Below are 22,709 nucleotides of genomic sequence, written 5' to 3' on the forward strand. Positions count from 1 at the left end.
GGTTGCCATCACCTTAGCAGCACCATGCCCATCAGGGTCCATTCCTTTAGTTCTCCCAGAGCCACCTGATCAGAGAGCAGCTCTGGGGCAGCAAATTTCCCAGTTTCAGTGGGAACCAAGTCACAGAATCACAGAATAGAGAGGACTTGGAAGGGACCTCTGAAGAGTGAGTCCAACCCCTCTGCCAGAGCAGGATCATAGTATCAGTATCATAGTATCAGTCAGGGTTGGAAGGGACCACAAGGATCAGCCAGTCCCAACCCCCCTGCCATGGGCAGGGACACCCCACACTAGATCAGGCTGGCCAGAGCCTCATCCAGCCTGGGCTTAAACACCTCCAGGGACAGGGCCCCAACCACCTCCCTGGACAACCCATTCCAGGGCTTCACCACTCTCATGGGGAAGAACTTCCTCCTCCCCTCCAGCCTCAATCTCACCACCTCCAGCTTCATTCCATTCCCCCTAGTCCTATCACTGCCTGAGATCCTGAGCAGTCCCTCCCCAGCCTTCCTGTAGGCCCCCTTCAGATCCTGGAAGGCCACAATGAGGTCACCTGGGAGCCTTCTCTTCTCCAGACTGAACAGCCCCAACTCCTTCAGTGGATCACCTGGGGCAGGTCACACAGGAACACATCCAGGCTTGAAAGTCTCCAGAGACTTCACCACCACTCTGGGCAGCCTCTTTCAGCTCTCTGCCACCCTCAGAGTTCCTCTCATGTTTAGGTGGAACTTCCTATGTTCAAGGTCATGCCCATTACCGCTTGTCCTGTCTCTGGGGAGCACTGAGAAGAGTCTGGTGCCATCTTCCTTACACCCACCCCTTAGGTGAATTTTAAGTCTCTGCCTTGCTGCTCAGCACAGGAGGTTATTTTTAAGCACTGGAAAGGGGGGGGGGGGGAAGGGCTTTTAAGCTTGTTGGAAAAAAACCTTCAACTCATAATTTTCTGTGCTGTGAGACCACCTCTTATCTCTTCTTAGAAAGCTTTTGGCATACTTCTGGGGCTCGTGATACAATAGAGATGCCTGAAAAGCAGCCAAATTGCCCTGCACTGGGATAAACAAGTTTCTGTGGCTAAATTTGTGTGGAATTTAGTATCTGCTGGTGAGTCTTCATCTCTTAATTGGACTGCATGAGGTTCAGCCAGTCAGAGGGCAAGGTCCTGCATCTGGGTTGGGCCAGCCCCAGGCACAAATCCAGGCTGGGTGCAGAGGGGGTTGAGAGCAGCCCTGAATAAAAAGCCTTGGGGGTGTTGGGTGCTGAGCAGCTCCCCAGGAGCCAGCAGTGCCTCCTGCAGCCCTCAGGCAGCTGTGTGCTGGCTGCAGCCAGAGCAGGGTGGGCAGCAGGGCAGGAGAGGGGATTCTGCCCCTTGGCTGTGCTCTGCTGAGACCTCACCTCCAACCCTGCCTCCAGTTGTGGTGTCCTGAGAAGGACCCAGAGCTGCTGGAGTGAGTCCAGAGGAGGCCACAGAGATGATCCAAGGGCTGGAGCAGCTCTGCTCTGAGGACAGGCTGAGGGAGCTGGGGGATGTTGAGCCTGGAGTAGACTCTGGATAGACTTTAGAGCTGCCTTCCAATACCCAAAGGGATCCTACAGGAAAGCTGCAGAGAGAGAGACTTTTCCTGGGGGTGTATGGAGACAGGCCAAGGGGGAATGGCTTGAAGCTGAGGCAGAGCAGGGTCAGACTGGAGCTGAGGAATAAGTTCTTCAGTGTGAGGGTGGTGAGACTCTGGCACAGGCTGCCCAGGGAGGCTGTGGCTGCCTCCTCCTTGGGGGTGTTGAAGGCCAGGCTGGATGAGGCCTTGAGCAAGCTGGGCTGGTGGGGGATGTCCCTGCCCATGGCAGGGCAGTTGGAGTAGATGATCTTTAAGGTCCCTTCCAACCTGAGCCATTCTGTGAGTGATCTTGTCTGAAGCCAAACAGCATCTGCTGGAGAGGCTGCCAGCCGCCAGCCCCGGCCCGAGCTGCTCCTTCGCTCTTCGCAGACCTGCTCCTGCTGCAGAAAGCTGCTCTGTGCACAACCAAAACAGGGGCTGTTGATGTTATTCCTGGTCCTTTGAGAAGATGACTTAGTGGTCACATGTGCTGCTGTGAGGTCATTAGGAAGTCTCTCAAAAGCATGATTGGAGACCTGATGATGGGATGGCAGAAGAATGCTCCCTCTGCAGTGGGAGATGCAAACCTCTCTGAAGCACTCTGGCTCCCCGTGGCTGGGAGTGGGATCTGTTCTTGTGCATATTTGGGCTCCTTCCAGTGAAAAGAAGAGGCCTGGTTTGTGCTGGGCTTTATCCCTAGATTGATTAGTGAGTGTATACCATGGGATCAAGTTACATTTCAGAGGGCATCCTGCAGGGAGCCCTTTGCCTTGCCGAAGGGAAGAGTGAGGCCAACTGCAAGATCAGCAGTTTGCTGGCAGTGCTTTGTGCTTCCACAGCAGAGTCCTTCCCCAGGGCAAAGGAGCTCCTCAGAGCTGGTTGTGAGTTGGGCTGTTGCTCCTCCTGGTGCTGTGGGAAAATGGGGACCTTGCTCTAGACAGTCTGCATCTGCTTTGCTTTTATTGGTGTCCCTCCTGGATGTCCAGGGGTACCTTCTGCCACAAACTACCCTGGGTCCTTCAAAGTGAGGGACAATTGTTTTGGTCCCAGAATACCCAAAGAAAGGCCTGTTGGGCTAGGTCTAGAGGAGGGCACAAAAATGATCTGGGGGCTGGAAGCCCTCTGCCCATGGAGCCAGTCTGAGAGAGTTGGGGTTGTTCAGCCTGGAGAAGAGAAGGCTCCAGGGAGACCTTCTGGTGGCTTTTCTGCGCTTGAAGGGGCTGAGCAGAACGCTGGGGACAGTTTTTAGCAGGGCCTGTTGTGACAGGGCAGTGGTGATGGTCTGAAACTAAAAGGGAGATCCAGACCAGAGAGAAGGAAGAGAGGTTTGACATGGAGGGTGATGAGAGCCTGTCCCAGGTTGCCCAGAGAGGTGAGGGATGCCCTATCCTTAGAGCCATTCCAGGTCAGGTTGTTTGGAGCTCTGAGCAACCTGCTCTAGTTGCAGATATCCCAGCTGACTGCAATAGGGTTGGGACCCTTTAAAGGTCCTTTCCCACCCAAACCATTGTGTGGCTGTCCAGCTTGGTCCCTGTGCAGCACTGTGAGAGGCAGACTCCTCTGCTCTCACAAGAGAGCACCTTGCAAGTGTTACCTGAAGCACTAACACCCTCTGGAGTGTGGCTTCCCAAGCAGGAAGGGGTCTTGTGTCTATCCACCTCCACATTACTGCTGGCTGTGTGTTTCTGTCTCAAGCCTTAGGGGATTGTCCCATCCCTCTGAGCTGATTAACAGCCTCAGACATGGGAAAGATACCTGAGGGAGGACAAAAGGAAACACTTCCCTCTTCTTGGTGCAGAGGTGGATTGTGTGGCTGAGATGGGGTATGGAGGCAGGGAGGGAGGTGGGAGCAAGGTGGCATCTGACAGCACGTCTGTGACTGCTGTGTTTTCCAGCTGGTGTGGGCACAGTACTTCATGTCTGCTTCCTTTGGCTTTTGAGTGCTCAAATACCTGCTGCTGCTCTTGTGCCTTGCTGGGATTCCTGCTCAAAGCCTGGTGCAGCACATGGGAAGCTTTGAATGGGCTGAACCTCTGCTGCCCCTGCTTCAGCCTCTGCTCCCCCTGCTTCAGCCTCTGCTCTGGAGTCCTCCTCAGTGTCACTCCTGTACAGCACAGGCGCCCTCTCCCCACTCAGCACTGCTGTCATAGCCCTGCACTGCTGGCCCCAGGAGGGTACTGGGGTGCCCAGATGGGATGTGGTGGTGCTTCCCTTGCAGGGCAGCTTCCTTGCACCTGGACAGGTCCACAGAGAACTGCATCTCTTCAAGCCTCCCGAGTGGGCCTCTGTGGGGGTGCCCTGAGTAGGCCTCTGCGGGGGTGCCCCCAGGTGACATTCCAATGGCCTTGTCACCCAGATCAGCGTCGTCCCAACCTCCTGCCACACTCCAGGGCTCACCAGTGGGCCCAGCAATGGCTTTGCAGCAGAACCTGGCTGTGGGCAGGGGTGCCAGCTGGTGCTGGAGGTGGAAGGGCTTTGCAGGGCTCTGTGGCTGAAGAGTGGTTGTCTCATGCCCACAACCTGCTGGTGCCTGTGACCACATCATTGGTTCCTGGGGCTCCATCTGCTGAGGTCCAGCTTGTCCTGCAGGACTTGGCAATGCCAGCAGCCCATGAGGCTCACGCTGTCACCCGTGGTAATTATCTCCCCCTACGTGCCACATGCTTACATGGAGCTTCATGTTTTCCCCTCTATTTCCATATTTTTCAGTGCAAAGGAAATGAAAGTGATGTCACACAGCTGTCAGACAGCTGCAGCAGGGAGCTTGACTCGTGTGGGACCCAAAGCCAAGGAGGGCAGACCGGGGTGAAGTGCTGTGAGGAGCACACCTCCAGCCCTGCGGTCACTGCTGGCCTCTCCCTCATCCAGCAGGGGCTTTGGGAGGCCAAACCGCTGATGTGCCCTGCTCTGCTCTTGGGTTACAATAACCCTCTTGGCTGGAATTGCTTGATAAATGGCTAGCTGTGTCTTTGCTTTGTACCACGGGTGCCAGGGGCCGGTGAGGGGTGGGGGTGAGGAGCGTGGCGCTGCCCTTGCTGGGTTTGTGTTGCGCGGGGAGGCAGAAGGTGCAGGCTGGCTCTGCGGTGCCGTGCCGGGGCCTGCCTTGCCCCTGGGACAACACAGGCCTTGCTTCCTGAGCAGGAGAGCTGCTTTATGTTGTGGTTTTACTAAATGAATTCAAAGCTTGGCCTTCCTCCAGGCAAAGTCTGGGCCAAGTGCCAGCGGAGCAGCCCCTAGGGAGAGCACTGGAGCAAGGAGGGGCCAACAGCAGGGAAGAGCAGAGGAATCCAAGCAGGCAGATCTGCCTAGAAAACAGCTCTGTTTCCATCTGCTGGGTCAGGAGTTGCTATAGGAACTGGGATGATAGAGGCAGGGCCATCTCCTGGGCCTGTCTGTGTGTGCAGAGGGAGGGAGGAGGGAGGAGGCACTCAAGTTTGAACATATCATGCGTGCTGCTGGAAAGTTGCAAGGAATGTCGAAACTACAGCCTGGCTCAACCTGTGGAGCTCAAGAGAGACATGGCAGCTGTTCCCAGTGCTCAGCAGGCCCTGGGCAAGGCAGGTAGGGTCCTTCCAGCTTCACTCCTCTCTAGTTTGCAATCAGCTCTTCCTCCCCCCATGCGTTTGTCACAAATGCCTTTGGAGACTTGCTGGCAGTGGAGGAGGGGTGGGGGGTGTAGAGGTGGCAGCATGAGGAGGCAAAGGCTTCTCTCCCAGGCTGGTGGGAAGGTGGTGGCTCTTTGTGCCTGGTTTGAACTCCTGTGGCTGTGGGAGGGTTCACAAATGCTGAGTATTTCTGGGGTGTCCCATGCCCAGGGCCCTCTGGGACCCACAGGATCTTTAGTTTGGTAGAAATGTGGAGCTGGCTGGTGGAGGTGTTCTGGACAGGAGCAGTTCGTGGGGCTGTTGCTCTCTGGCAAAGCCCATGGTGGTTGAGCTCTCAGAGATGCTTCCCTGCAGTGTTTCAGGGCTGAGGTGAAGTCAGATGTGCAAAAAGTGGGGCTGGCAGTGAGTTGCTTGTGGGTGGTGGGAAAGAGTGTGTGTGTGGGGGGACACAGTCCTGCCCTCCAAGCCATGGCAGCTGCTGCTTTGCCTGAGTTTTGTGGCTGGATGTCACCTGTATTCCCTCACCTCTTCTCCCAGGGAGATGCAGGCTTCCTTCTCCCCTCCTGCTGCTGCTGTCAAACTGCCTCAGACTCATTTCTTCTACAGCACAGCAGTGTGAATGTGCAGGAAGCTGCTCGCAGAATCCTTCTTGTTAGGGTTAACCACAGCAGCAGCCCCTCCAGGAAAACAAACAAGCAAAACCCCACTGATTATTTCCCCAGCAAATGTCTGTCCTTTGAGGTGCTGAGAACTTCCCCAGCTAGCCAGTGGAGCATTCCAGGGTGGCTCAATGCTCCCCAGGTATTTGTTTGATAGGTCTGGCTGAAATTTCATCTGCCCCTCCTTGTGTCACCCACAGAATAATCTCTGCCAAAAAAAAAAGACAAAGGACAAAAGGTGGGCAGTGTTGTTTCTCTTCATGAGAAGCTGCACAGGGAGCTGCCAAAAGCTGCAATGTGATCTCCACAGCCAGCCTTGAAGCTTGCCAGGGTGGATTAGATCACAGCCCACCTACTCGGGCACCGGCTCCCAGGAGACCTTCTGGTGGCCTTCCAGTGTCTGAAGGGGGCTACAAGAAAGCTGGGGAGGGACTTTTGAGGGTGTCAGGGAGTGATAGGACTGGGGGGATGGACTTCTCCCAGGCAAGCAGCACCAGAACAAGAGGACACAGTCTCAAGCTGTGCCAGGGGAGGCTTAGACTGGAGGTTAGGAAGAAATTCTTCATAGAGAGAGAGATTGGCCATTGGGATGTGCTGCCCAGGGGGGTGGTGGAGTCACCATCCCTGGAGGTGTTTAGGGGGAGACTTGATGGGGTGCTTGGTGCCATGGTTTAGTTGATTAGGTGGTGTTGGGTGATAGGTTGGACTTGATCTCCAAGGTCTCTTCCAACCTGGTTTATTATATTCTAAACCTAGAAATGGGGAGATTGAGATTGGATGTGAGGAAGAAGTTCTTCCCCATGAGGGTGGTGAGAGCCTGGCACAGGCTGCCCAGGGAGGTGGTGGAAACCTCCTGCCTGGAGGTGTTTGCAGCCAGGCTGGATGTGGCTGTGAGCAACCTGCTGTAGTGTGAGGTGTCCCTGCCCATGGCAGGGGGGTTGGAACTGGCTGATCCTTGAGCTCCCTTCCAGCCCTGACAATTCAGTGATTCTTATCTCTGCTTGGCACAGCACACATGAAACCCCCAGAGCCTGAACACAGACACCTGGGGACTAACCTGCCTGTGGAGGAGACAGCTCTCTGCTCACATTAATGACTGATTTACTTCTGCCTGGCTAGGAGGAAATTTCTCTCCACTGTGCTCTTTTCTGTTACCCTGCTCACGGAATCCCAGATGTTCCTCTTCTGCAGCCCCACTTCCAATGCTTTATTGAATTACTCCCACGTTGCTCTGTGGCAATATGTCCCAGAGGCTTAGTGCTCATGGCATGCCATGGAATTTCATTTCCTCAGGTTTTAATTTGTTGGTTTTTAATTTCAGTGCAGTTTAAAGGTGGAAAAGAGGTAAATGGGATCCTTTCTGTTGGTCTGGGCATCATTATTTTACATGGTTTGGGGTCTTTTTCCCCCCCTATATTCATAGATTCATAAAATACCTTGGGTTGGAAGGGGCCTTAAAGAGCATCAAATTCCAACCCCCCTCCCCCTGCTTTGGGCAGGGACACCTTCCACCAGCCCAGGTTGCTCAGGGCCTCATCCAGCTTGGCCTTGGACCACCTCCAGGGAGGGAACAGCCACAACCTCCCTGGGCAAACCTGTTCCAGTGTCTCACCACCCTCACTGGAAAGAATTTCTTCCTAATCTTCAGTCTTGTTTGCCTCTCCTCCTGTCACTACAAACCCTTGTCAAAAGTCCCTTCCTGGCTTTCTTGGAGGGCCCTTCAGGTACTGGAAGGCTGCTCTAAAGTCTCCCCTTTTCCCCCCTACTCCCCCACCCTATCTCCTGTTTACAGTCACAGAATATTTAGGTTGGAAGGGAGCTGCAGATATCATTGGGGAGTTAATCTCCTCTTTGCCTCAAGCAACCCCAGGATTTCCCTGCAGCCTTCTGTGTCATTGCTGAATCTGGTGAATTCTCTCTGCGGACTCCTGTTTTCTGGTCCACCTGGAGGATAATAGCAGCAGGAAATCAGCCACTCTGCCTTTCCATAGCTGTGCAATGCTGTTGGAGCTCTCTCAGTTCTGCCTTTTCCTTTGTTTACAAGCAAAACATTCGGGTTGGTGGCTTGAAATACTTTGTGGTGAGCAGGGATCCTCTCAGTGCTGGCTGTAGCCGGGCTGGATGCTTTGCTGGGACGTTGGAGTTAATTGGAGTTTCTCCTCTCTGCCTGAGAAGCTCAAACTGATCCGAGGAAGTTGGTACTTAGTGAACAGTAGTCCCAGCAGAACGTGGTTAGACCTGCCTGGAAATCTTCACTGGAGGCTTGAGGCAGCAGTTTCAGCTGACCTGGAAGTGTTGCCACATCTCTGGCAGGCACTTCATAAATTACACTTCAGAACCACTTTGCCTGGTAAACAAAGTTTGCTCAGGCGGAACCTAACAGGTCTGTGCACCTAGACATGGCACTGAGGGAGAATCAGAGAATCAGTGAAGTTGGAACAGACCTCCAAGGTCCAGTCCAGCCATTAACCCAGCGCTGCCAAGCCCACCACTAACTTAGGTCCCTCAGCACCAATGGGGTTTCCATCCTTTCCACCACTGCCCTGGGCAGCCTGTTCCAGGGCTTGACAATCCTTGCAGGGAAGAAATTGTTCCTCAAGTCCAGCATAAACCTCCCCTGGCACACCTTGAGGCCGTTTCCTCTCACTCTGTCACTGCTTCCATGGAAGAAGAAGAAATTGAGCCCCCCCCGGCTCCATCCTCCCTTTCAGGGAGCTGTAGAGACCAAAGAGGTCTCCCCTCAGCCTCCTCTTCTCCAGACTAAACACCCTCAGCTGCTCCTCCCCAGCCCTGTTCTCCAGACCCTTCACCAGTTTCATTGTCCTTCCCTGGACCTGTCCCAGCACCTCAATGTCCTTGGAGTGAGAACCCCAAAACTGAACCCAGTACTCAAGGTATGGCCTCACCAGTGCTGAGCACTGAGGGACAATCCCTGCCCTGCTCCTGCTGCCCATTCAACTGGCCATTCCTGCTGGCTTCTGTGGATTCAGCTCAGTCTCTTAAGTAAATGGTGCCCAGGGAGGGGACCTTGTCCCCAGTGCTGTGGCTCAGTGTGCTGTGGGAGGGCAGGGACACTCCACCTGCTGCAGTTTGCAGTTCCTTCCATCTGCACAGTGCAGTGTGTGGTGGTGATGATGATGTTTACTCCTTTCTGGTACTGGAAAAGCTTCTCCACTTTTTGTGTCTTTCTGTGGATGTCTGGTGTGGCTTTTCACCCAGCCCTGGTGAGACCCCACCTGGAGTACTGTGTCCAGTTCTGGAGCCCCTATTACAACAGGGATGTGGAGGTGCTGGAAGGTGTCCAGAGCAGGGCCACAAGGATGATCAGAGGGCTGGAGCACCTCTCCTATGAGGACAGACTGAGGGAGTTGGGGCTGTTCAGTCTGGAGAAGAGAAGGCTCCCAGGTGACCTCATTGTGGCCTTCCAGTATCTGAAGGGGGCTACAGGAAGGCTGGGGAGGGACTGCTCAGGATCTCACATAGTGATAGGACTAGGGGGAATGGAATGAAGCTGGAGGTGGGGAGATTCAGGCTAGATGTGAGGAGGAGGTTCTTCACCATGAGAGTGGTGAGACCCTGGAATGGGTTGTGCAGGGAGGTGGTTGGGGCCCTGTCCCTGGGGGTGTTTAAGGCCAGGCTGGATGAGGCTCTGGGCAGGCTGATCTAGTGTGGGGTGTCCCTGCCCATGGCAGGGGGCTTGGAACTGGATGATCCTTGTGGTCCCTTCCAACCCTGACTGATACTATGAAACTATGGAAAGGACCTCCAAAGGCCATCCAGTCCAACCCCCTCTGCACTCAGCAGGGGCATCCTCACCTAGAGCAGGCTGCTCATTGAGCCTCACCTTGAGTATCTTCAGGGATGGGACCTCAGCTGCTTCTCTGGGCAACCTGTTCCAGTCTTCCACTACCCTCATGGCTCACCTAGGAAGGTTGCTTGGATGAGAGCTGAGCCATTGGTGGCCCTGAAGCGTGCATGGGGCAGTGTCTGTGTGCCAGGCACAGGTGCACTGAGTTTTTCCTCATCTGAATTCATGAACAGGCATTTCACAAAGCTCATAAAACACAGCTTCTGGTAGTATCAGCATTTCTGGGGTGGTTTGATGGAAAGTAGATGGCCAGCTAAATTAGCAGATGTTCCAGAATAGCTTTTCTGGACCATCACTGAATCATCTCTTCAAGCTTGGCTTTCACCCTTGTGAGAGTCAGCAGCTTCTCAGCTTGGTGCTGGGTACTCAGCACTGCTATATGCAGCTTTGTTTGCTTCCCTCCTGGCTTGGCAGAGATTCTCTCCCAGTAATTCTCTCCCAGGAATCAAATAGCAGCAATCCACCAAAACTAATAAATAAAAGGGGTAGATAAGTAGCTCTTACTGTGGAGAAGGTGTTTTGGAAGGTAGGTGATGAGTAAGAAAAGCTAAAGGTAACTGGAAAAGCACAGCAAATGTGTCTCAGGTTAGTGAGAAACATTTTATTGTCCAGATGGATATGGTTTGGGTTGGAAGGGACCTTAAAGACCATCTAGTCCCAGCCCCCTGCCATGGGCAGGGACACCTCCCCCCAGCCCAGCTTGCTCAAGGCCTCATCCAGCCTGGCCTTGAACACCTCCAGGCAGGAGGCAGCCACAGCCTCCCTGGGCAACCTGTGCCAGAGTCTCCCCAGCCTCACTCTCAACAATTTCTTCCTCCTTTCCAGTCTCAATCTCCCCTCTCCCAGCTCAAAGCCATTGCCCCTTGTTCTGTCACTGCAAGTCCTTGTGAGAAGTCTCTTCCCAGCTGTCTGGTAGCTTCTTCACAGAAAGAGCCATTGGGATGTGCTGCCCAGGGAGGTGGTGGAGTCACCATCCCTGGAGGTGTACAGAAAAGGCTTGGATGTGGCACTTGGAGCCATGGTTTAGCTGTCAGGAGGTGTTAGGGATTAAGTAATAGGTTGGACTTGATGATCTCTGAGGTCTTTTCCAACCTTGTTGGTTCTGTGATTCTTCAGGTGGTGGAATGCTGCTCTAAGGTCTCCCTGGAGACCTCAATAGATGTTATCAGTGGTGTTCATATTGTTAGGAAAGGTCAAAACTTGAGCTGATTGCTAATAAAGCCAAGAACTGCAATGTTTCCTGTGCCTGGGGAGAAGCTGGCTGCTGGACTCCCCTTTCTGAGTAACTGCTGATGGGGGGAGGGTGTGAAACACAAGGTTTGAAAGTCGTTGGGACTTGTTTGTCTCCAACAAGCTGGCAAAGCAGCACTCTGAGTGCTGGCTGCCAGTGTGTCATCCATCTGGGAAGAGCAAAGGAGCTCAGGAGCTGGGGAAAACAGCAATGTTGTGGCAGTGTTGTGTAGGAGAGTGGGAGCAGGCAGGCAGCAGGCAGCTGGGACTAACCCCAACCAGAGTGGGATCTGGGAAGCTGGAGCATTAGTGAAGCAGTGTCCCAGGGATCCCTGTGCTCTGGTGAAAAACAGATCATGGCCAAGAGGTCTTCAGATTGTGGTTTCTAATGAGATCCCTGTACTGGTTGCCAAAAGCAATTGCTCTGACATCATCTACCTAGATCCTGACTAAGCTCTCTGTTGTTGACCACATGCTGCTGCTCCTGGGTATAGGAGAAGCTCTGCTTTGGGACCAGGAGGGTGTTGCTCCTGGGCAGAGCGCTGAAGGCAGCATCTCCTTGCCCTAGGCAGGGCCTGATCTCTGGCATCTCCTTCTCTGGGATGCCTCAGCACTGCTGGTAGCTGGTGGGCTCTGGGTTGAGAGGTACCCTCCTGAGCAGTTTTCACAGAATGCCAGCTTGGAAGGGACCCCAAGGCTCATCTGCTCCAACCTTTCTAGGTCACAAGAGAGTTGAAAGGAGCTGGCCCAGCACCCTGGCAAGATGAGTCTTACACTGCTCAGTGGAGAGGACTCCACTGCTGCCCTGGGGGAATGATTCCAATCTCTGAACTGTGCCCAGAGAGTGGTGGTGAATGGTGCCACAGCCAGCTGGCAGCCAGGCACCAGTGGTGTGCCCCAGGGATCAGTGCTGGGCCCTGTGCTCTTTAACATCTTCACTGATGATCTGGATGAGGGCATTGAGTCCATCAGCAGTAAATGTGCAGATGACACCAAGCTGGGGGCAGGAGTTGATCTGCTGGAGGGTAGAGAGGCTCTGCAGAGAGACCTGGACAGGCTGGACAGATTGGCAGGGTCCAAGGGCAGGAGATTTAACACATCCAAGTGTCAGGTTCTGCACATTTGCCACAGCAACCCCAGGCAGTGCTACAGGCTGGGGTCAGAGTGGCTGAGAGCAGCCAGGCAGAGAGGGACCTGGGGGTACTGGTCAATGGTAGGTTGAACATGAGCCTGCAGTGTGCCCAGGCAGCCCAGAGGGCCAATGGCATCCTGGCCTGCATCAGGAAGAGTGTGGCCAGCAGCAGCAGGGAGGTCATTCTGCCCCTGTACACTGCACTGGTTAGGCCACACCTCGAGTCCAGTTCTGGGCCCCTCAGGTTAGGAAGGAGGTTGACTTGCTGGAAGGTGTCCAGAGAAGGGCAACAAAGTTGGGGAGGGGTCTGGAGCACAGCCCTGTGAGGAGAGGCTGAGGGAGCTGGGGTTGCTTAGCCTGGAGAAGAGGAGGCTCAGGGGAGACCTTCTTGCTCTCTCCAACTCCCTTAAGGGAGGTTGTAGCCAGGTGGGGGTTGGTCTCTTCTCCCAGGCAAGCAGCACCAGAACAAGAGGACACAGTCTCAAGCTGCACCAGGGGAGGTTTAGGCTGGATGTTAGGAAGAAGTTCTACACAGAGAGAGTGATTGCCCATTGGAATGGGCTGCCCAGGGAGGTGGTGGAGTCCCCATCATTGGAGGTGGTCAGGAGGAGACTTGATGGGATGCTTGGTGCCATGGGTTAGCTGTTTGGGTGGGTTGGTTTGGTTGATGGGTTGGACATGATGATCTTGAAGGTCTCTTCCAACCTGGTTTGGTTTATTCTAAATGGTTTATTCTATTCTTGGGGAAACATTTTCTTTTGGAGCCCCATGGGAATCTCCCCAGCAGTAAGTTGCCCTCATTTCACATTGGCTTCTCCCTGGTACCTGGTGTTGATGTGCTGCTGGTGTAGCTGTCCCCTGCCCTCTCATGGTGCTAAGGTGAGAGGCTCACAGTTTCCACTTTGCCCATCTGTGCTGTGCTGAATTCAAGTGCATTTAGAAAGTGCCACCTGATACCTCTCCAAAATAGTTACCAGAGGGAATGTGATCCATGCAGTCTCTAAGCAGAGGGCCATGGAGAAGTGCTACAGCCATGGTGTCAGCGTGGGACACACTCAGTCCTTCCCTTGTTTGCCCATGAAGGAGCTAGAGGAGGTCATGGCAAAATCCATCTGGAGCTGCCTGAACAGAGCCTTGGTCTCATGAGTGGTGACTTGGGAGGAAAGATGAATGCTGAAATGTGGCTTCACTGAAGAGGTTGATGGAGCCAGGATGGTTTTGCTGGGACAAGAGAATGCTTTGGGATACCTCAGGGCAGCCTATCCAGGAGACAGAAACAGGCTCTGTATGGAGCTGTGTAGCAGGAGGCTGCCTTGGCTTAAGGAGGGGTGAAGCTTTCCATCTGCAGACAGTCAAGCAGTGGAAAAGGTTGTCCAGAGAGGTGTGGGGGGACTTCCATTCTTGATGCTTTTTAAGGCCCAGCTGGACCAAGTCCCATGCAGGCTGCTCTGAAATCGGTGCTAACCCTGCTTGGAGCAGGAGGGGTGGGGTGGGCTGGGTGCTGTGGGGGCAGGAGGTGGGTTTGGCTGCTCTCAGGGGGCTTTCCTCCAGCCCAAATAATGCTGTGACTCAGTAACCTGATCTCCTTTCCACTGGTTTGAGTACAGTGAAGTAAAAGGTTAACCTTTGAAGCCCCTTGAGAATAGGGAGGGAGGAAGGTGGTTTAGATTGAGTGCTCTTAATACTCCATCTGTCATCTGTGTGGTTAATATGGCATAGCTATGGTTGCTATGTGAGACTCACAGTGGAGGGTTGGAGCTGATAGGTTTTAAGGGGTTTGGGAGGAAAAAAATGAAGTAAGGAACCTCCTCAAATAAAGCTGGAGAGAGATACTAGTGTGAGGAAGAGGAGATGTGTCCTGGTGCTCCCTCAGGGCTGTTCTGCATGGGAAGGGAGATCTGGCAAAGGATGGTGACCATCAGAGTTTTTGATTTGTGTTCATCCTCTGTTCTCCTGCTGCTTCTCTCACACAGAAGCAGTGGGACTGTAGCCTTGAGGCTCCATTCCTTTGAGGGAACCTGTACCTGAACTGTTGGAGTGGGTCCAGAGGAGGCCACAAAGATCACAGGGCTGGAGAACCTCCCCCGTGGGCACAGACTGGGAGAGTTGGGGCTGTTCAGCCTGGAGAAGGCTCCAGGGAGACCTTAGAGCAGCTTTCCAGTACCTGAAGGGGCTCCAGGGAGACCTTAGAGCAGCCTTCCAGTACCTGAAGGGGCTCCAGGAAAGCTGGGGGGGAACTTTTGATAAGGGCTGGGTGTGCCAGGATGAGGGACAATGGCTTTGAGCTGGGAGAGGGGAGATTGAGACTGGAGAGGAGGAAATGAGAGTGGGGAGACACTGGCACAGGTTGCCCAGGGAGGCTGTGGCTGCCCCCTCCCTGGAGAGGTGTTGAAGGCCAGGTTGAATGAGACCTTGAGCAAGCTGGGCTGATAGGAGGTGTCCCTGCCCATAGTATGGAACTGGAGAGTCTTTAAGGCTCATTCCAACCCAAACCACTCTGATTCTGTTTCAGAGCCCAGGGAGAGGTGCTGAATGCAAGGGAAAAACAGGAATTCCTCCTCTTCTAGTGCTCTACAGCAGCTGGAGTTCTCTTGAGCAAGGTCCCCAAGAGAGGTTTTCACCCCATCTCATTAGAGGAGCCTCAGCTCCACTCAGGAGCTTCCACCAGCCCAGGTTCCTCAGGGCCTCATCCAGCCTGGCCTTTAACATCTTCAGGGAGGAGGCATCCACAGCACACAGCCTCCCAGGGCAACCTGTTGCAGTGTCTGAGCTGTGATTGTGTGCTCCAGAGGAAGGCTGCTACATTGGAGCTACCTCAGGTCAGTGTTGAGGCAAAGAAATGTTCCACCATCATCACCCTGGAGGCACAAAACTGGGACTCACACTTTCCAGGTTCTAGCTTTTCAGGCTTCAGGTGTTGTTCCAATTAGTAGCTTTGCTGTTGCTTCCTTGGATTGCTGTAGGAATGCTAGAACCCTAGAAGGGTCTGGCTTGGAAGGGGCCTCCAAAGGTCATCCAGTCAACCTTGCTCCACTAGATCAGGTGGCTGAGAGCCCTGTTCAGCCTTACCTTGAATATCTCCAGAGAAGAGGCTTCAACTGCCTCCCTGGGCAACCTGTGGGCAGTGTTCCACCATGCTCATGGTGCAGAACTTGATCCTAACATCCAATCTTGATCTGCTCTTCTCTAACTTCAAACCACTCTCCCTTATCCTGTCACTGCAGGTCTTTGGAAACAGTCCCCCTGCAGCTGCCTTCTATCCCCCTTCAGGTACTGGAGGGCTGCTCTAAGGTCTTCCTGGAGGCTTCTCTTCTCCAGTCTGAACAACTCCAACTCTCTCAGCCTGCCCTCACAGGGGAGGTGCTCCAGCCCCCTGGTCAGCTTTGTGGCCCCCTCTGGATCTAGTGTGAGGTGTCCCTGCCCATGGCAGGGGGGTTGGAACTAGATGATCCTTGTGGTCCCTTCCAACCCTGACTGATACTATGGTACTATGACCTGCTCCATCAGGTCCCTGCCCTTCCTGTGTTGAGGGCCTGAGAGCTGGATGCAGTACTCCAGGTGGGGCCTCACAAGAGCAGAGCAGAGTGGCAGAACCACCTCTCTGGCCCTTGCTGGCCAGGATGCCACTGGCCTTAGTGATACATGGAGTACTCATACACACAAGCTGGGAGTCTCAGTGATGACCTTGGAGTTTCTTGGTGAGGTGCTGGGCATCTGCAATGGGATTTCCTGCAGCCAACCTGAAGGTCCCACTCCGAGGTAATGATCTGTGAAGGAACCACTTAAACCAAATGCCTGTTTCAGCTGGGATCTAGAGAGGCTTGCAAACATGCCAGACATCCATAATGGATCTCTGGAGGGAGAACAGTACCTGGAAGGGCTCCAAGCTCCACCTTCTTCATGCACATCCCTAAAGAAGAGCTCCCTCCTGTGCCTGCCGAGCCTCTGCTGGCTGCTGCTGGGTCCCAGGGAGCTGTTTCCTGCTGGGAGGTGGATTGGCCATGGGCTCTGCTGGGCACAATGGGGACAACTCCTCTCCTTTGCATTTCTCAGGGAGTTTTTCAGCAAGGAGCTGGCTTTTTCTTTCTTTTCTTTTCGTTTTTTTTTCCACTCTCACAATGATGGTAACAGGATTGAATTCTCCTTGCAGGCAGCTGTTAGCAATTAGCAACTTGATCCATTCAGGCCCAGAACAGAGTTTAACACTTTCTTGCCTCAGTGAGGATGTTGCTAATCCTGGTTTTGCTGCTCTGGGACTCGTGCTGTAGTTCTGGCACTGTGTGTGTGTTGTGTGGGTAGCTCAGGAAGAAAGGGCCTGAGTACAGCAAGGACTCTGCTGCAGCTGGGGGAGCTGGGAAGGGAAGTACCAGGCTGTCTAGCCAGGGAAAAACTAAAACCCTTAGGAAGACAATTCCCAAGCAGTCTGTAGAGAGGCTTGCATTCAGCACTGTGCAGTTGGGGAATCCAATCTGCTGCTAGCTGAGATTTAGACTCAGCAGAAATCACCATCAATGGTTCTCCAAATTGTGGATTCCTGCAGGACAAGCTCCTGAGTGGGGCTGAGGCTCCTCTAAATCGTGAGGTGGGGTGAAAGCCTCTCGTGGTGGCCTTGCTCCAGAGAGGATGAGGAATGGCACTGTGTTCTCCTTGTGTTCAGCACCTCTCCCAGGGCTCTGAAGCATAGAATCATGGAATGGTTTGGGTTGGAAGGGACCTTAAAGATCACCCAGTTCCAAGCCAATGGGCAAGGACACCTCCCACCAGCCCAGCTTGCTCAGGGCCTCATCCAGCCTGGCCTTCAACACCTCCAGGGAGGAGGCAGCCACAGCCTCCCTGGGCAGCCTGTTCCAGTGTCTCCCCACCCTCACTGGAAAGTATTTCTTCCTCCTTTCCAGTCTCAGACTCCCCTCTCCCAGCTCAAAGCCATTGTCCCTCAGCCTGGCACTCCCAACCCTTGTCAAAAATCCCTCCCCAGCATTCCTGGAGCCCCTTCAGGTACTGGAAGGTTGCTCTGAGGTCTCCCTGGAGCCTTCCCTTCTCCAGGCTGCACAGGCCCAGCTCTCCCAGCCTGTCCCCACAGGGGAGGCTCTCCAGCCCTCTGATCATCTTCATGGCCTCCTCTGGAGCTGCTCCAGCATGTGCTTTGGTGGTTCCAGACTGGGAATCAAGTGTGGTGGGAAGAACAAGCCCAGCACAGCCTGAACCCAGCTGCTGGGCTCTCTGTGTGGGGCTGAACTGTTGTGCACATTTATCCCCTGCCACACACAAAGGTCAGGATGTGTCTTGCCAATCTGTGGCCACCAGGAAATGAAGAAGCTAGCCAGGCCACCCCTCTGGCTTCCTTCTGTTGTACTGGAGGTGCACATCTCAAGAAGATTTATCCTTCTCATCTGGGATTCTGTTTAGGCAATAGCCAATCCAAAGCCACTGCTGGCAGCAGAGAGCTGCAGAAAGCTGAGCTCTGAACATTTTCTTGTCCTTTCTGGAGGCCTGGCTGATCTCCATGGCCACATTGTCCAGTTTTGGCTTGCAGTTCTCCTTAGCCACACCATGTTTGCTTGAGCTGCTGAGCTCCATGTGCCCATCAAGTGCTGACAAGCCCTGGTTGCCAGGGTGCTGGCTGCCAGCAGGCTCACAGTATCAACAAGGTTGGAAGAGACCTCGAGGATCATCGAGTCCAACCTGTTACCAGAGACCTCATGACTAGACCATGGCTCCAAGTGCCACATCCAATCCCCTCTTGAACACCTCCAGGGATGGGGACTCCACCACCTCCCTGGGCAGCACATTCCAATGATGAACGACTCGCTTGGTGAAGAACTTTCTCCTCACCTCGAGTCTAAACTTCCCCTGGCACAGCTTGAGACTGTGTCCTCTTGTTCTGGTGCTGGGTGCCTGGGAGAAGAGACCAACCCCCACCTGGCTACAGCCACCTTTCAGGTAGTTGGAGAGAGCAATGAGGTCACCCCTGAGTCTCCTCCAGGCTAAGCAACCCCAGCTCCCTCAGCCTCTCCTCACAGGGCTGTGCTCAAGGCCTCTCCCCAGCCTCGTTGCCCTTCTCTGGACACCTTCCAGCAGCTCAACATCTTTCTTAAACTGAGGAGCCCAGAACTGGACACAGAACTCAAGGTGTGGCCTAACCAAAGCAGAGTACAGGGCACAAGGACTTCCCTGCTCCTGCTGGCCACACTAGTCTTAATGCAGGCCAGAATGCCATTGGCCTTTTTTACTCCAGCACTGGTTGCTGGCTCAGTGGCAGTGGACACCTCTGTGTGACTTCCCTCATCCCCCAGCCAGTCATCCCTCAGCTGCTGTTGTCTCTTCCACCCTGGTTGCTGTGTTGAAGCAGTTAAAGGATGTGACTGGCTGGGGGGGCAGGTGACAGAGCATGGCCTGAGCTTTGCATGGAGCAAAGGGGCCTCAATATGGAGGTGTTTGGGCTGTGCCTGGGCGAGGGAGAGGAGGCTGCTGCCTGTGTTCCACAGCACATTGCTGGGACCTTGGTGGCTCTTGTCATTACATCACTTCTAGAGGGTGACAGACTCGGCACTGCCACTCTTCTGTCAAAAGATAAAATCCTCAGTGCTAACACAAAGGTGAACAGAGGGCTGGAGCACCTCTGTTAGGAAGACAGGCTGGGAGAGTTGGGGCTGTTCAGCCTGGAGAAGAGAAGGTCCCAGGGGGACCTCAGAGCTGCATTTCAGTATCTGAAGGGAACCTACAGCAAGGCTGGGGAGGGACTGTTCAGAAGGGCCTGTGGGGCTAGGAGGAGAGGCAATGGTTTGAAACTGGAGCAGGGGATATTTAGTTTGGACATCAGGAGGAAGTTCTTCTGGTGAAATACTGGGACAGGTTGCCCAGGGATGTGGTTGAGGCCCCATCCCTGGAGATGTTCAAGGTCAGACTCAGTGTGGCCCTGTGCAGCCTGGCTGAGCTGGAGGTGTCCCTGCTGATTGCAGGGGGTTGGACAAGATGAGTTTTGAGTCTCTCTTCCAACCTGATGCAGTCTGTGAATCTGAACACTCAGCTCAGAACCTTCCACTCAGTCCAAGGTGGGCTGTGGGCTCTGTGCTGATGGCAGAGGATGGCTGCTCCTCATCCCTCTGCTCTGCTGCAGGCTTCTCTCTCTCTGCTGATCCTGCATCCAGTGGGAAGCTGTTGGAAGGCTTGGTGATGTCTGGAGTTACTGATTTGGGTGTTGTGTTGGTTTCGTTGGGCTTTTTTTTTGCTTCAGCAGGGGCTCTGGTCCTCACCTAGCCAGAGCAGGATCAGCTAAAGCTGATCACACAGGAACAGGTCCAGGTGGGCTTTGAAAGTCTCCAGAGAAGGAGATTCTTCCACCTCTCTGGGCAGCCTGCTGCAGTGCTCTGCCACCCTCACAGTAAAGAAGTATTTCTTCATGTTTAGATGGAAATTCCCATGTTCCAGATCATGCCCAGCACCTCTTGTTCTGTCACTGGGGATCACTGAGACGTCTGGTCCCATCCTCCTGACACCCTCCCCTTAGATCTTTGTAAGCAGCCTTGCCCTGGGTGCCCAGGGGGCCAAGAAGGCCAATGGCATCCTGGCCTGCATCAGGAACAGTGTGGCCAGCAGGAGCAGGGAAGTCCTTGTGCCCTGTGCTCAGCACTGCTCAGGCCACACCTGGAGTCCTGTGTCCAGTTCTGGGCTCCTCAGTTTAAGAAGGACATTGAGAGACTTGAAGGTGTCCAGAGAAGGGCAAGAAAGCTGGGGAGGGGTCTGGAGCACAGCCCTGTGAGGAGAGGCTGAGGGAGCTGGGGTTGCTTAGCCTGGAGAAGAGGAGGCTCAGGGGAGACCTTCTTGCTCTCTCCAAATCCCTGTAGGGAGGTTGTAGCCAGGTGGTGGTTGGTCTCTTCTCCCAGGCACCCAGCACCAGAACAAGAGGACACAGTCTCAAGCTGTGCCAGGGGAGGTTTAGGTTGGAGGTGAGGAGAAAGTTCTTCCCAGCAAGAGAGTTGTTAGCCATTGGGATGTGCTGCCCAGGTAGGTGGTGGAGTCCTTGTCCCTGGAGGTGTTCAAGAGGGGATTGGATGTGGCACTTGGTGCCATGGTCTAGTAGTCAGGAGGTGTTGGGTGCCAAGTTGGACTTGATGATCTCTGAGGTCTTTTCCAACCTTGTTGATTCTGTGGTTCTCATGTGGAGCACAAGAGGTGGCTGAAGCAGGAGGGGTCCTGGTATTTGGAAGATCTTTTTGTGGCTGGAGTTTGCTCATGGCTGGGCACAGCACCTCCAGGCAGCATCCCCCCATCCTGGGCTCCCCTCCTGCATGAGAGTTTGGCTGCTCTCCCAAGAAGGCCCTGGGCTGTTTTTCAGGCCTGGAGCCATCTTCTCTGAGGGAATGCAGCAGGGACAATGGCCAGCAGCAAATCCTTAGGGAAGGGAATAAAACCAAGGCAAGCTTCAGTGATTCCAACCCTGACCTAGCTCCTGGGCCTCTGCAAGCTGCGGCTGGGGGATTTCCTGAGCCAAAGGTTTTACCATGGGACTGAAAAGCCCTGGGGAGGCTTTGTCTTGTGAGTGCAGCCAACTGTGCTGGTCTCCAAGGCAACTCAGGCTGGGACTGGCAGAGTTTAATTATCTTGGGTGGGAAAAGTGCAGCCTTTTGTTCCAGATCTCTGAGCTAATGGCATCCAGTGCTCTGGCACACCTGTGTGCACTGCCAGAGGGATGATCACCTCCCTGTCCTCTCTTCTGAGAATCACAGGGTGGCTCAGCTTGGAAGGGACCTGAGAGACCAGCTCCAACATCCCTGCCCATGGGAAGATCTTTTTGTGGTTGTCTGGAGTTGCCTCATGGCTGGGCACAGCACCTCCAGACAGCATCCCCCCATCCCTGGGCTCCCCTCCTGCATGAGAGTTTGGCTGCTCTCCCAAGAAGGCCCTGGGTTGTTTTTCAGGCCTGGAGCCATCTTCTCTGATGGAGGCAGGGATGCCTCTCAACTAGACTTGGCTGCCTGAAGCCTCATCCAACCTGGCCTTGAGCACCTCCAGGGAGAAGGCAGCCACAGCCTTTCTGGACAGCCTACTCCAGACTCTCACCACACTCATACTGAAGAACCTCTTCCTAAGATCCAGTCTAACCCTGCTCTCCCTCTGCTTAAAACCATTGCCCCTTGTCCTGTCACTACACCTCCTCATGAGCAGTCCCTCTCCAGCCTTTCTGTAGCTCCTTTCAGGTATTGATTAGCAAACCCTAACACTGAGTTTTGCCTTTTTGCCACCCCTCTGAGCATTCTTCAGCCAGCACCCTCTGCCCCTGGGTGTTTCCATTTATAGTTCTGTTCTGGTTTCTTTTTGCCTGCCCTTTCACTACGAGCCACAGCCTCTAACCTGCCTCCTGAAAGCCATCTTCCAGGATGAGAACCTCCTGAGGCTCCTTCTAGGGCACAAAAGGATTCACAAAGCTGCTGGTATGCCTTTGTGTTCCTTTAGCTGTCATCCTGGCTTTCCACTGCCATTTGCTAGCCTTTAAGCCCTGTGCTGTTCTCCCTGTTTCCAAACAGGAAATGAAGTGTGCTCACATGTGTGTGCTCCACATGCTGTTGGCAGCAGTGTGGACCTGTAGGGAGAGATGATTTTCACCCTGGGTTTGGATACTTAGCTCAAACTTGTGTGACAAGCTCCAGAGTGCCCACTTGGGTCTTTGGAGCAGGTGGCTGGTGTGCACTGGGGGGGATAAGCCCCACCTGGGGAGCCTGGCTGGGCTCAGGCTCCTGAGAGCCAGGTTCCTCATTAGTGCAGGAGAAGCACTGATGGGGGAGAGATTGCTTTGCATTGGGTGTGTTTAAGAGCAGCATACAGAAGTGTGTCCATGCAGCAGTGGTGGCAGCTGAGAGCTCCTGGAAGCAGAATTCCATTGATAGCTTGGAGCGGGGGTGGGTTGGGTAGTCAGGCAATGATCAGAGCCTTCAGAATGGGTTGGGTTGGAAGGGATCTTAAAGATCATCCAGTTCCAAACTCCCTCCCATGGGCAGGGACACCTCCTACTAGCTTAGGTTGCTCAAGGCCTCATCCAGCCTGACCTTGAACACCTCCTTAGGCAAGAGGCATCCATGACTTCCCTGAGCAATCTGTGCCAGTGTCTCCCCACCCTCCCTGGAGAGAAGTCCACCACTTCCCTAAGCCTGTGCTCGGGTCAGAGCAGGGCTGAGGTCAAGATGCTGTTGAAGGTGTGGAAGATTGCCCATCCCACCACGAGGCAGTGACCCTAGAGCAAGTCTGCAGCACAGAGCAGTCCTGTCTTTGGAGCACTCTCACCTTCTCCCTTTGCTTTGTCTTTCAGAAATGTAGCTGGCAGCTGCTGCCTGTGAAGGACTCGCAGCCACCTGACCCTGCGCGGCGCCTCCGACTGCTACCATGATCATCTGCATGCTGCTGCTGGCCTCCCTGCCTGAGCCATCTGGGGCTGAAGTCAACCCTGGTAGGGAGCTGCTGGGCTGGGAGAAGACTTGGGTCTCCTGCCTTGCATGTGCTTGTTCTCAGCTTCTCTTTGCCTCCTGGTGAATGCCTGTGAATGTAACAAATGCCCGTGAGTACATTGCTGGTGTGGTTCCTGAATGGCCTCCTCGGGGCTGAGATGGTCAATCATAGAATCACTCAGGG

At 54.1% G+C, this 22,709-nt stretch overlaps 1 protein-coding gene across 6 annotated transcripts in view; it reads left to right on the forward strand.

Annotated features, from left to right (window-relative positions):
• Positions 1 to 22,709, forward strand: part of LOC137454216 (discoidin domain-containing receptor 2-like) — a 92,572-nt gene that overhangs the window by 18,664 nt on the left and 51,199 nt on the right. For 2 of the 6 annotated variants that reach the window (XM_068164186.1, XM_068164188.1), the window contains exon 2: positions 22,390 to 22,527. In XM_068164186.1, the coding sequence (XP_068020287.1) occupies positions 22,464 to 22,527 (64 nt within the window). In that variant the 5' untranslated portion in view covers positions 22,390 to 22,463. Of the gene's footprint in view, positions 1 to 4,755; positions 5,154 to 21,499; positions 21,518 to 22,389; positions 22,528 to 22,709 lie in introns of those variants that run through there. The other 4 variants (XM_068164190.1, XM_068164185.1, XM_068164187.1 and 1 more) reach the window with 4 other exon arrangements.

The sequence above is a fragment of the Melanerpes formicivorus genome, unplaced genomic scaffold, assembly GCF_026170545.1.
Source record: "Melanerpes formicivorus ecotype bairdi unplaced genomic scaffold, bMelFor1.0.p_v2 SCAF_77, whole genome shotgun sequence".
Classification (NCBI taxonomy): domain Eukaryota; kingdom Metazoa; phylum Chordata; class Aves; order Piciformes; family Picidae; genus Melanerpes; species Melanerpes formicivorus.